Below are 13,998 nucleotides of genomic sequence, written 5' to 3' on the forward strand. Positions count from 1 at the left end.
GTGCATATTTATTACAGTATTATTGACTATATTCCCTATGCTGTACTTTATATCCTCGTGACCATTTTTTTAAATTATAGTCAACACTCAATATTATTTTATATTAGTTTCAGGTGTACAGCATAGTGGTTAGACATTTATGTAATTTATGTGACTTTATTCAAAAAGTTAAAAATGTTAAGTTGTAGCAATGAATATGCCTTCTGATCCAGGGGACTCAATAAAAGTATTTTTATTTTGAATTTAAAAAAATATATATTTTATGAGTTTCCAAATTGAGCTGATTGTAAACCAGGATGCTTATTCGGAGAACCACTTAATTATCCTTTGCAAATGAGATGTCTAGAAATGAAGAGACTTGCCCATAGTCTCATGGATAGTTAGTGGCAAAGCCAAGCCTGGAACCAGCCTCGTCTTCATCCCACTTGCCAGCACACGTGCACCTGAGTGTGCATGCACACACACGTGCACATGTACACACATGCACGTGTACACACACATGCACATGTACACACATGTGCACATGTACACATTCTCTTTCTGCAGCCAGTTCCACTGAATGTAACAGAAATGAAAGTGACCCTTGCAGACAGCCGGGCTTGCACGGGTGAGGATTGTATACCATTCGGCAACAGATTCAGGCCCAGAAATGACTTGAGATAGTCAGTTAGCAAACAGCCACCCTGGAGAGACCCTGGTTCCTGATATCAGGTGGGACTACCTGGTCCCCAGAGCAGATCTTTTTCTCTCTGCCTGAGACATGTGTCACCTCTTTGGAATGCTGCCTGCAGTACAGCTGAACTTTCCCAGAATGCCCGGCCACTGGAGAGTTGCTCGTGTGCTCCCCCGTGGAATGCCAAATAGGGCAGAGTGGGTGGTCCTCATTCTGTGCGAAGCCCATTCAATGAGGTGCACGGTTCCTCCAGTATTCTCCACTCTCGCCTATCTTTTACCTCACTTTTCCTGCTGCTTTCCACTCTAACTGGCCCATGCTCACCTCTCCTTGCTCTGTAGTCCAGCAGGGACCTGGCACCGGGTCATCTAATCATTCTGGAGCTAGCACATAACTCTGTTACTTATTTGCATATCTAAATAGCATTTAACAGAAAATACAGGGAAGGTCAGCTCTCGGCCACTGGGATAGCCAGGAATGTATGTGGAGTGAGTGCTTTTCATCACAAGTCCCAAGGACTTCAGGCATTTCACATTGTTATTAACTGTATTGATTCTTTTGTCAATAAGGAAAAGAGATGAGAAATTATTTTAAAGTAGGATTGAGAGGCAGACTTTTAAAGATCAAAAATTACAGAATGAGATTCCTCTAAACTCCTGGGGCAGCTGTCTTCTTTTCCCGCTTGTCCTTAATAATAATTTTTAAAAAGGCAAAAGCTCTGCCTGAGTGTCTGTGACGTGGGGCTGGCCACGGCTGGCAGACCCAGCACAGTGCCCACAACAGACAGGGATACGGCGCCGCCAGCCCGAAGCATTTGCTGACACTTGGAAGTGAAGAATGATACTTTCGTCCTTTCTTGATTATTTGTGTCGCTAGCCAGAAGTGCTCTGGGTCATTCAAAAGGGAGAATCATCTCCAAATCATGCACGTTTGCCTTCAGAAGATGATGTTTTTATACTTGAGTGTGAGTTGTCAGTCACTCTCCGGACCTCCAGACACATAAATCTAACTGCCCATAGGACACCTCTGCTTGAAATTCTCATAAGTCTGCCAAATTTGCCACATCTAAAGCTAAACCCACTGTCTACCATGCCACCCCAGCTTCTTACCCTCCTCTTAAAGTAGCAGCTTTTCTAGTGACAGAGCCAGGCTTGGAACCAGGGCTCCCTGCCAGGGTGCCAGGCCAGACACCTGGCCGTTCTCCCAAGCCCTGCCTTGCCCTCCCTTCCCAAACAATTGTGAGCCCTTCGTCCCGTTCCTAGTAGCTCTCAAGCCGGCCCACCCCTGCAACTCCGCTGCCACTGCTCTAAACCACCCTCCCTCACCAGGCTTACTGCAATAGCTTCCTCGTCATTCTCTCTGGCCCACCTTGCCCTCTCTAGTCTACGTCCCAAGCTGTGATCAAAGCTCACCTCACACTTCACAGCTCAGCTTAAAAGCCCCACAGACATCTTGCTGCCCACGGTATACGGTCCAGGTTTTCTGAAGCCTGTGTCCTGGCCTCTCCATGGTCAGTCATTGCGTCTACCACCCCGGTCACATCTTATGCTCACATCAGGCTCCAGAAGCACAACTGAGGTGCTTTCTGAGCCCTGCACACTGGGCTGCCCCACAGTCCTGCCCCTTTGATCTCCCCTTTACCTGGGGCTCGCATCCCACTCATCTTCACCTGGCGAATTCCTACCTGAATCAAAGCTCAACTCAGGTGTCACCTCCTCTGGGAAGCCTTCTCTGCTCTCCCTGGTCCCCATGCCATCTAGGGTGGGTGCTACTTTGATAGACCATATTGGCCTTGATCTTGATAGATATTTTCTTCAAGCTGTGATTTTCATTGAGTCACATGCCAAGTTTATACTAACATTGTATGTGAGCCCATGTCTGCTTTCCACCCTGGCCTTTAATCCACTTAAACTAAAGAACCACGTTTTAGTCATTTTTATCTTTCTGTTGCCTTGGACAGTGCCTGCCACATAGTGAGTGTCCCATACATGTTGGTTGAGTGTCACTGAAACAGTAAATCTACTTTTCTGTTTAAAAGGAAATAATGGAATGAGGCTGTAGTTCTTCTTCCAGGAAAGCTGGCGTGGTCTTCTCAACCTGCACCTGTGTTCAGCTGAGCTGCAGCCCTTTGCACACCCCAAACTATAGAGTGTCACTTCCATGTACAGCAGTCCTCTCCTCCAAAGGTGTCACACCTTTCCCGGCTGTATCACTTGACTAATGTGAGCAGAAAATCACAAAACAATTCCAACTTAAATAGGCTTGGAAAATAAACAGGCTATCTTGGCTCAGGTACTAAGGAAGTACAGGAGCAAAGTGGAGATCAGGCAAGGCTCAGTCAGGGCTCTGCCTGTATTTCTTGCCGTTGTTTTGGTTACACCCTGTCTCTGCCCATGGCTCCCCCTTTAAGCTGCCAGCAGAATGACTGCAGCAATTTGGGGCTCAGGGTCACAATGACAGTTTCAGAGGAAGAGAAGTTGTATATAAAGAACTAGGGTTCTGTTTTTCCAGAAACTTCCGGCAAACTTCCCCTCATATTTTATTGTACTGAATTGGATAACATTCCTATTTCTGAGACAGTCCCATTGGCCAGGAAATGTTATACACTTATTGGCTCAGATCTGGTGTTCTGGGGAGGGAGAACCCTTAGAGTGATCAGACCCTCCCCTGGAGCTGGGGTTCTGGTCAGAGCCCCTGAAAGCCTGTGAGAAAGAAGGGGAAACCTAAAAGAAAACCAGAGTACGGAGCTGTGGGGAAGAAATGGCTCAATACCCATGGTGACAGACAGTACTTACTCTACCCTTAAAAATCGTCCTCTTCTGGTTCCTGGTCGGTTATAGCAGAAACCCTGGACTTGTAAGGCTGTGCAGTTACAAGAAAAGTTGATTCAGTTCAGAGTCAATTCCACAAAGAGCGTGGTCGGGCAGTGTATACGTGGCACGTTAGGATGACCTCTTGCTTCCAACAAGGGTTTCTCTCCTCTACTGGGATCGTAAGGAATGGATTAAGCCTCCCTGTTTGTCTCCTCGTCACCTGTCCCTGAAGCACGTATGGGGCGCTTTGGTGGTTTTCTAAAAATTTTTACAAAGGGGAAGTGACTAGGGAGAGTGATTAGCTTCATCTCCCTGCTTCTCTTACTCATTTTCCCATAGGCTCTGTAGAGAAACACAGGAGCCGATGGTGAGTCCTTAGGCTAAAAGTGAGGGCTCTCAGGGTGAAGCAAGCTGTGGGCCACCCCATTCTGAGAGTGACAACTGGTTCTCCCTGGGCATCCACAGGAGGGCTTTTGTTTCTTTCAGTAACTGAAATTTTTGCATTATTGGACCCATGACTCTTCTGATTACTCCGTACCATCTTGTCTCTTCTAGATGTTCGACTGGATAAGCCACAACAAGGAGTTATTCCTGCAGAGCCATACGGAGATCGGAGTCAGCTACCAGCATGCCCTGGACCTCCAGACACAGCACAATCACTTCGCCATGAACTCCATGGTGAGTGGAAAGCCTACTGTCAGCACTGCTCTGGGGGCAGGAGAGTAGGGACGGAAGGGAACTGGGGGTAGTGTGAAGAAGGGCAGGAACGGACTTCCAACGGGAGTAAGAGTGAGGAACTCGGAATGTACAGATCCCTTAGCCTTCCGCTTGCCAGGATAGTGACGTGTGCAGGACACGTGGCCAGCCAGCTAGTTCTGTAGCAGGTCATCGCCCCATTTCTGCCTCTGGACCCTGCTTGGGAAAGACATGTGCGGGCTTGGAGAAGCCATTAGCTCAGCAGAAGACTAAACGGGAGTCACCAGTTCCCCGTTGCTGACTTATCCACCTAGCATGTGAGTCACTGGGCTGGGAGGGTGAGGGACCTCCGGCTTGGGCACATGGGAAATGGTTGAGTGAACTGGGGCTGTTTAGACTGGAGAAGAGGAGCTTTAAGGGACACATGATTCCGCCTTCAGTTATGGGAAGGGCTACCTTGGGGAGAAGAGGGTAGAATTGCTTTGTGTTGGTCTAAGAGGCAGAACCGTCCAGGGGATGGCAGTTAGAGGGGGAGGCAGGACATGACTTGGGGGTGGGAGGCCCTGGGAGTTAGTGAGCTCCCGTCATTCAGTGTCCGGGCAGACACTGAATTCAGAGAGGGATGTTTGTGACCACAGGGAATTTGCCTCGCTCTGCTTTAATTTCGTCATCTGTAAAAAGGAAATAATAATAGCTATCTTATGGGTTATTGTGAAGATTCAATGAGTAAATTGCAAGGCAGTTAGAGCTGTGCCTGGTACATAGTAAGTTATCAGTAAATATTGGAATGATGATGATGATGATGTAGGAGTCTAGTCCAGATCACACGTGTGATCCCTTGTAAAAATAACAATTTGGGATATTATTTTTTTTCCATGTGGTCACCCCAAGACTTTATTTCAAAACCTTGTCTGTCCCATGAACCCCGTTGTATTTGAAATACCTGCAACCTAAGTATGTGTCTCTTTCTCCCTCTGCCAGCTCTTCCTACATGTACTCCTGGCCCAAAAGAATAGCTTCACCATTCCCCATATAGCTGAACACCAAAGACACCTGACCATTTCAGCCATTGATTCTGGGAGGGCTGCAAGTGTTAGGAAAACATAAGCATGGAGGATCACAGAGGCCAGGAAAGAAGAGAATTTCATTTTTCTACCCCGTTGTTTTAAATATACTTTCCACTGGACTTAATGTATGAAGGAAGAAATCATTCCAGCCTCAAATGTTCCGTGTCGAGTTGGAGAGAGAACTCAGGCAACCATGGTGCCGTGGTAGAGACAGGCTGAGTTAACTACGTGCCTTAAAATCTCAGTGGTTTAGACAACGGGTTTAGTTCTTGCTCCTACCACATGTCCATCACTGGCTGGTGGGAGCTCTGCTCGTCAGTGACGTGGGGACCCAGGCTGATGGAGCAGCCGCCATCTTAGATGCTGCCGGTTGCCTCACCAGACAAAGCATGTAGCCAAGCCTGTGCCCGCTTGGGAACCGTCCTCCTAGAAGTGTCACATGCCAGTTTCACTAGCATTCCATCAGCCAATACCAGTCACATAGCCACATCTCTACCCTTCATGGGTAGAAGTGTATGGTCCTAGCGTGTGCTGGGGAGGAGACGGTGGGCTGCTTGTGACTGGCCCTAATGACTAGCACAGGGAACCATTGCAGGACAAACATCGTGAGATTGGCATAGAAAGAACTCTGGCTGCAGAATAGAAGCGTGTGGGCCCAGGCAGGGAAAACATCCGCATTGATTTTGTTATCAATTTTGGCCACAGTGGTCTTGTGTCTTCATCTAAATGTAAAGACTCATTGCCTTCCAACTAGTCTCCTATAATTATGTCTCATCCCTGGTTCACTTGAGTCACAGAGGAGCAAAGCAATTGATCACAGGTGATTAAGGACTGGAATTCACATCTAGTCAAGTTTGATTATTTGTGTGCCTTGTGGATTTCCCCTGGTGACTTTTACAAATTCTGTGCCAGAATCTTCATGTCACCCAGCTGCCTGGCCCTAAGGTAGACAAACTCATTTTAATAAAGAAGCAAAGGCAAAGGTAATTAGGGAGGTAAGTCTGCCACCAAGCCCCTCAAAAAATGAACTACAAAGTTACATAGAAAGAGCCTTGGCTTTGAACCGTCGGCACCACTGCCTGTCTCTGTTAATATGGATAACTGAGAGTTTGTGGCACATCAAAAACCTTTCCTCTGACACATTTACTTTTGAAGTCTCCATATTCAGGACGAAAATGAGGGAGGGAATTTACTGAAGGGAAGCATCTTCTGGAGCTGGGAGAGAAGAAAGAAGAGATGTAATATACAACATTAATTAGCCTACTTCAGCCCATCTCGAGGTCTCCCACCCTGTGAATTCAGGCAGCACTTGGAGGCCTCTGGAGCCTGATTAGGTCAGATCTCCTCTCTGGCTGTAGAGCAAGGGAAGAGAAATCTCAGGGTGTGATCAAATTGCCTGGGCACCTGCGCTTCATAAATATGGCCCTCTGCCTTTGGTAACTGGGAGGTTTACAGGTTTGTTACTAAAAGGAACTTCCACAAAGAGGGATGTCAGCATCCCAGACAAGTGAAAGGAGGGGATTACAGAGTCCTTTTCCCTGGTCTGAGCGATGGATGTGCTGCCAAGAAACAGAGGAATGCAAACAACTACTAATGGAGCCCAGTGACTGTGGGAGTGATCAATTACTCCAGGAAAGTGGGAATGTGGATTGTTCTGTAAATTCACTGAGACATTTCTGTTTCTGTTCTTGGAAGTTATACACACGCTGATACATATGTTCACACATCTTTCCACATAAAGGTATGTGTAGCATACCTTGTTTCAGGCTATAGGTGAGTTCTTTCATATTGAATCCTGTTTAACCATTGAAATAGGCCCATCATTCCTCACCTTTCAGGGAGGTCACAGACCCCTTTGACATCTAATGAAGGCGGTGGGTCCTCTCCGCAGAGATATATGAACAAATTTTTTTAGACAATTTCAGAGGATTCCTAAAGCGTGTCACTCAACCTTCCCGATTCAAGATTCTGAGAAACTCATGACTTCTTTGTTCATGCATTCCTGAAATAATTAAGGGTCAGACATTGTGCTGGACATTGGTGAACAAAAGAGAGATGGTCAGTCCCATGGAGGTTTGATTTAAATGAGGGAATGTCCGTTACATTTTTCAATCAATAATCAGTACTGACTTGTTCATTGTTCATTCATTGATAGTAATTAATGGCCTGTGAATTAACTCTACAATGTACCAAAGAACTTACAATTTAAAGGAGCCCTTGTTTTGTAAGTGAAAATGATCAACTTCTAATTTATCTGTTTTCTACATTTTGTTTTCATGTGTCTAGTTTTATATACCGGCTACAGATTTAACTCCCACTCAGGTGACCATTACTGAGAAATAATTACGTATCATTAAACTATGGAGGGAAAGGCAGACACTTCCTAAATTTTATCTATGAATTGGTACCAATAAAGGCTATCGATTATTAACATGCCAAGTGTGTGGGAGTGATACCCTCCTGAGTATGATATGTGAGCAACTGTAAAATAAGAAAGTTTAAATTGCTTGCTCTTTGGCTTCTTGTCATAACCGGTTTTTTCGTGTGTGTTTTTTTGTTTGTTTTTTTTTTTCCAGTTCCTACTGGGAATCTTATTCTTTTGCTCTTTAAAAAATAAACAAGAATAATAATAATAACCCACCTACTAAACCCAGTAGGAAAATATTCTCTTCTTATAGTGCTGCAGAAAGCCAGGTTTCCTGAGCTCCCTGGGCCCTCCTCTTACTTAATTATGCCTCCTTTTGTGGAAGCCTTTCTCACAAATAATCCTTCTCCTGAGTGCGGCCTTCCCGTCTGCTGGGAGTGTGGGCACGTGGCTAAGGCTGGGTTGTAATCTGCACCAGAACAACCCTGTAGCCATCCAGTTCTAGTTCTTCATGAAAAAGACACAGGAGTACATACAAACATAATGCGGCCTTATTTACAATTTTAATTAACCAGTTCTTGGGGGAAAAATACATTGCTAATTGTTCCTGTCTAGCATTTAAAAATATGAAACGATATTCATTTTCTATTACGACGACTGTGAGGATTCACGTTGGTGATAAACACGTGCAGCGAGGCGCCAGGCGTCCTTTCTGCTGCAGCCTGTTTGATAGCTGCTTTAATCCTGTTAATTTGCTCACCAGAGGCACATATTGCCACTTGCCAGTGTGCAAATCAGACAGTTGCAGCAAAGCCTGCAGTGCTTTCTCTTTGTTTTGAGGGATGGTTACAAATGGTAGCACCAAGGAAAAGTCAACTCTTGCAAGAAAAATAAAGATTCTGAGGCAGGTTTCCTGACCCCAGTGTGAGAGGCCTTGCTCTGGGGTCCTCTGGCATCTTCGATTCTTGGCAGCCCTAAACTATGGTTTTGCAGCACTCCCCCACCCCGAACAGACAGCACTTTCTATCATGACAGTGTTTCTAAATTTTGGTGTAAGTGCGCACACACACACGCGTGCACACACACACCACACACACTCACAAATTATTGTGATATTTAAGTAGCCAGCATTTGACCCTGTCTTAGTTGCAAAGCCCCTTAATAAACATAGAACCCATTAAAAAAAAAGAGAGATCAGTTTTATCTGGTATGTATTTGTCTTTTTAGTATATTTCCCCCCCCCAAAGAATCATGTTGTGAGCTTGCTAAAAATGTGGATATCCTTTTGGCTTTTACCCCAGTCCTAGAAAATTGTAACCTCTGGAGGATGGGGCCCCAGAAACCTGCATTTTTAACAAGCGCCCCAGATTATTTATGTGCACATTAAAGTTAGAGAATCTATATTGTATTGGGTATCTATATTATAAAGTAGTTACTTATTAAAATAAAGCATCACAAGTTCTGAAAGACAATCTACTTCCAGCACGATAGCCCTTGAGGGGCTCCACAGACCCGCTCTCCAGTGAAACTGGCGAAAATTATTTAAAAACATTTAAAGTCTCTGGAAAGGGTCCTAAGTACAGACAGCAAATGAAGGAACATTTATTCAAGAAAATCTACTAAGACTTGGTAAGAACAGTGAGTCTGTGGTATTTGAACCAAGACCCACGCTCACCCTCTCCCCTCCCAGCTCAATAAGATGGAAACTCCCCTCCAGACTGGTGCAACCAAGAACACGAGTCCTTTCTCCCTGAGCTCTCAGTTGAAGGACTGTCATTCCAGATGGGACATTTCTTATTCTGCTCTCAGCTACCTGTTGCTAAAGTTCTGAGGGAGTGCGGCCAAGAGCTGGAACTCCTTCTGCTGAGCTCCCACTCATGGAACAGAGGCTCTCCCATGGGTGCAACATCACTGAGAATTCTAGGGCCCCAGTTGCCCTGACCCCAGCTTGTCATGTAGAGTCATGTTGGGAGAGGCAAGCCAAGAAGATGTGAGGGTACTCACCCCCGATCCCCAATGAGTGTTCAGCTCCTGAAGTGGGGCTATCACTCAGGGAAGCACACCATTTTCCCTCACCCCATCTCCAGAGCCATGGCTTAGAGATTTTGCTTGGGGGTAGAAATAAACTGTAACACAGAGACTGCCAATTTTTTTCCCCAAAACAACTGACTTCATTTGCAACAGAGAGTGGAGAAGTTCAAACCAGCAGCACTCAGAAATGCCCTTAAGGAGGCTCTCTGAAAGGCAATTGCCAGAAGATTGGTGGAGTTATTGGAGATATAGGATAAAGGGTAGGCATGCTAGTTTGCCAGAGAGAACTGGGGAAAGAGACCCCTGGGGCCAGAACAAATCTCAAGCACTGACCTCAGAAACGATCATTCCAAAGAAGCCCAAATTTGATTGGATAGGTCCATAAAGGAATTTATGCCCCAGGACATTGTTGAAAACAATAATCAGCTGGACATTAATTGAATTTAACAGCTCCGTGTGGTCAGGGAAAGAGAAAGTTAAAGAGAACACTGCCAAGACCAGATTATCCCCGGGTGATTGTGAACATACCCAACGTTGCACTCTCTGAGGGGAAATATCAGAGGTTTCCACTGTAAGGGCTGAGGTAGAAATAGACCTCACTAAAATAATCCAGCCAGATACTAAATAAATAAGCAAGAAAATAACAACAAGCCCCAGAAATGGGGGGACTTGGGATCTATAATTGAAAATGTCTAGTTTCCAACAAAAATTGCATACATTTTTGCAAGAAACAAAAAAGTATAACCAGGAAAAAAAACACAGATAAAAAGCATACTCTGAAAAAAGCAGGCAACAGAAACTCCCTGTGAGGGCCACTAGATGCCAGCTTTAACAAAAACTTCAAAGTAACCATTATAAACATGTTTAAAAAAAAACAAAACTAAAGGAAAGCGTGATTGAAGAAGTGAAGGAAGGTATGATGACAGTGTCTTATCAAAGAAAGAATATTAGTAAAAAGATAGATAATGTTAAAAAAAGAACCAAAAGGAAAAATGCAATCACTGAAATGAAAAAAAATTTGCTAGAGGAGCTCAACAGTAGATTTGAATTGGCAGAAGAAAGAATTAGCAACCTTTAAAATAAATGAATAGAAATTACTCAATCTGAAGAACAGAGAGAAAACAGAATGTGAACAAATAAAAAGAGCCTCAGAAAAATATGGGACAGCATTAAATATGTCATCATATTTAGTACAAGAGGGAGAGGAGAAATAGAGAGAGAAAGGAACAGAAAAAATGTTAAAGGAAATAATGACTGAAATGTCCCCAAATACATTTTAAAATATTAATTTATGCAGCCAGGAAACTCATAGAACTCCAAGTAGGATAAATTCAGAGAGAGCCATAAACAGACACATCACAGTAAAAATACTGAACCAAAAACAGGCAGGAAATCTTGAAAGCAGTAAGAGAAAAGTGACTTGTCACAAGGAATCCTAATAAGATTAATAGCTGATTTCTTATCAGAAACAATGGAGCCCAGAAGGAGGTGATAATATATTTGAAGTGCTCAAAGGAAAAAAACTGCCAACCAAGAATCCTATAATACAGCAAAGCTGTCTTTCAAAACTGAAGGTGAAATAAACATATTCTCAGATAAATAAATACTAAAAAAAGTTATCACTTAGCAGACACACCTTATGAGAAATATTAAGTTCTTTAGGATGAAAGCAAGTGACCTCAGACAGTAATTTGAATTCACACAAAAAGGCAAAAAGCACCAGTACAGGTAATTATTTAACTATAAAAGACAACATAAATGTGTATTTCTTCTTTCTTTTCTTAACAGATTTAAAAATCCATTGTATAAAATGTGCTATTGGTCCTAAAGCATATAGAAGTGTAATATGTTTTCCAGTAACAACACAAAGGAGGTGAGTGTGAGCAAAACTGTACTGGGCTAAGGAAATTATTCTGTATTGTAACTTGAGTCCACAGGAACAAATGAAAAAATCCAGCAATGATAAATAAGGAAGTGAATATAACAAAAGCTATGAACATATATTTACTCTCCTTTTTTGTCTCTGCTTCTTTAAAAGACATAAAATTATAAATAGTGATAATTATAATGATCTAATGTTAGGTTTATAACATTTATGGGTGTAATATATATAATAACAATATCACAAAAAGTGAGGAAAGGGAATAAAGCTTTATAGGAGTAACATTATTATATCTTACTGGAATTAAGTTAGTATCCATCTAAAACTGATTCTGATAAGGTAGTCATGGAAGGCCTAGAGCAACAGCTAAGAAAATAACTAAAAAATATGATGTGTAAAAATCCAGTAAAGATTTTTAAATGCTACATTAAAATGCTACATTATAAAATATTCATTTAATGCAAAAGAAAGCAATACAGGAGTAGAGGTATAAAAAAAGACATGTAGCATATAGAAAAAAATTTAAACGGCAGATAGAAATCCAACTATATCAATAATAATGTTCAATGTGAAAAGATTAAACAATCTAATCAAAGGTAGAGATTTTTAGGCTGGATAAAAGAACAAGATCCGACTATATACTGCCTACAGGAAAAATACGTTAAATTAAAAAATTATAACGGATTGAAAATAAAAGGATAGAAAAAGATGTATTTCCCAACTGCAACCACAAGAAAGCCAGGGTGGCTACACCCGTAACAGACTTCTAAACAAACTTTAAAACAAAAAAATGTTACTGGAGAAAAAGAACATTTTGTGATGATAAAAGGGTCATTCTAAGAAGATGCAACAGTTATAAACATGTATGTACCTAAAACAGAACACCAAAATACGTGAAGCAAAAACTGACAGAAATAAAGGGAAAAATACAATTCAATAATAATTTAAAAAAAGAGACTTCAACAAAGAGATGTCTATGCCCCCCTTTTATTAATGGATAGAACAATTAAGCAGAACAACATGAAAATAGAAGACTTGAACAAAGAAATAGAAGACTATAAAACAAATAGTTGTAAATACTTGTATTAAAAAAGAATAAAATCTCAAATTAATAACCTAACTTCCACTTAAGACATTGAAAAAAGAAAAGTAAACTAAACCTAAAGCAAGCAGAAGGAAGGAAATAATAAAGATTAGAGTGGAAATTAATGAATTAGCAAATAGAAAAAAACAATAGAGAAAAATCAAAGAAACCCAAAGCTGGTTCTTTGTAAAGGTCAACAAAAAAATTGATAAACCTTTATCTAGAATGACCAAGAAAAAAATTAGTAGGGTCAGAATGCAAGAGGGGACAGTACTACTGACCTTACAGAAATAAAAAGGATTATAAAGTAATACTACAAACAATTGTATGCCAATAAATTGGGTAACTTAGATGAAATGGACCAGACGACTTCACTACTGCAGAATTAATACTAATTCTTCAGAAACTTTTCTAAAAAATAAAAGAGAAGGGAACACTTCACAACTCATTGTATGAAGCCATTATTACCCTGATACCAAAAACAAAGGTATCACAGAAGAAAATAAAATTACAGACCAATATTACTTATGAGTATGAATACAAAACTTCCCAATAAAATACTAGCAAACCAAATCCAGGAGCATATAGAAAAATTATATACCATGACCAGTTGAAAGTTATCCCAGGATTGTGAGGTTGATTTAACCAGTAAAATTAAAACAAACAAACAAACAAACAAACAAACAAAAATACGTGGTCATCTCAATAGACTCAGAAAAAGCATTTGGCAAAATCCAACACCCTTTCATAATAAAAACACTCAGTAAATTAGGAAACTAGGAAGAGAACTTCCTCAACCTGATAGAAGGCATCTGTGAAAAACCCATAGCTAAATTCATACTTAATGGTGAAAGACTGAATACATACTCCTAAGATCAGGAGCAAAACAGGATGTTTGCTCTTGCCGCTTCTATTCAGTGTTGGAAGTTTTAGCCAGGCAATTATTCAGGAAAAAGAAAAGGAATCCAGAGTAGAAAAGAGGAAGTAAAACTAACCCTAGTCTCATGATCGTATATTGGAAAACCCTAAAGCACCTAGTAAAAAAACAAACAAACAAACAAAGAAACAAAAAAAAAAACACAAAAAATCTATTAGAACTAGTAAATGAGTTCAGCAAGATTGCAGGATAAACAATCAATATACAGAAATCAATTGTATTTCTACATGCTTACAGTGAACAATCTGAAAATGAAATTAAGAAAACCATTCCATGTACAGTAGCATCAAAAAGAATAAAATACTTGGGGGAAAAAATTAACAAAAGAAGTGCAAAACTTGTACTCTGAAAACTACAAAACATTGTTGGAAGAAATTAAAAGATCTAAATAAAGGGGAAAACATTTCATATTCATGGATTAGAAGACTTAATATTGTTAAGATGGCAATA

The 13,998-nt window shown here is 41.5% G+C and overlaps 1 protein-coding gene across 19 annotated transcripts in view; it reads left to right on the forward strand.

Moving 5' to 3' along the window:
- KALRN (kalirin RhoGEF kinase) overlaps positions 1-13,998 on the forward strand; it is a 615,365-nt gene that overhangs the window by 241,851 nt on the left and 359,516 nt on the right. For all 19 annotated transcript variants that reach the window (XM_033132405.1, XM_033132467.1, XM_033132483.1 and 16 more), the window contains exon 6: positions 4,042-4,164. In XM_033132405.1, coding sequence (XP_032988296.1) covers positions 4,042-4,164 — 123 coding nt within the window. The remainder of the gene's footprint in view (positions 1-4,041; positions 4,165-13,998) is intronic.

Source organism: Rhinolophus ferrumequinum, chromosome 2, assembly GCF_004115265.2.
Source record: "Rhinolophus ferrumequinum isolate MPI-CBG mRhiFer1 chromosome 2, mRhiFer1_v1.p, whole genome shotgun sequence".
NCBI lineage: Eukaryota > Metazoa > Chordata > Mammalia > Chiroptera > Rhinolophidae > Rhinolophus > Rhinolophus ferrumequinum.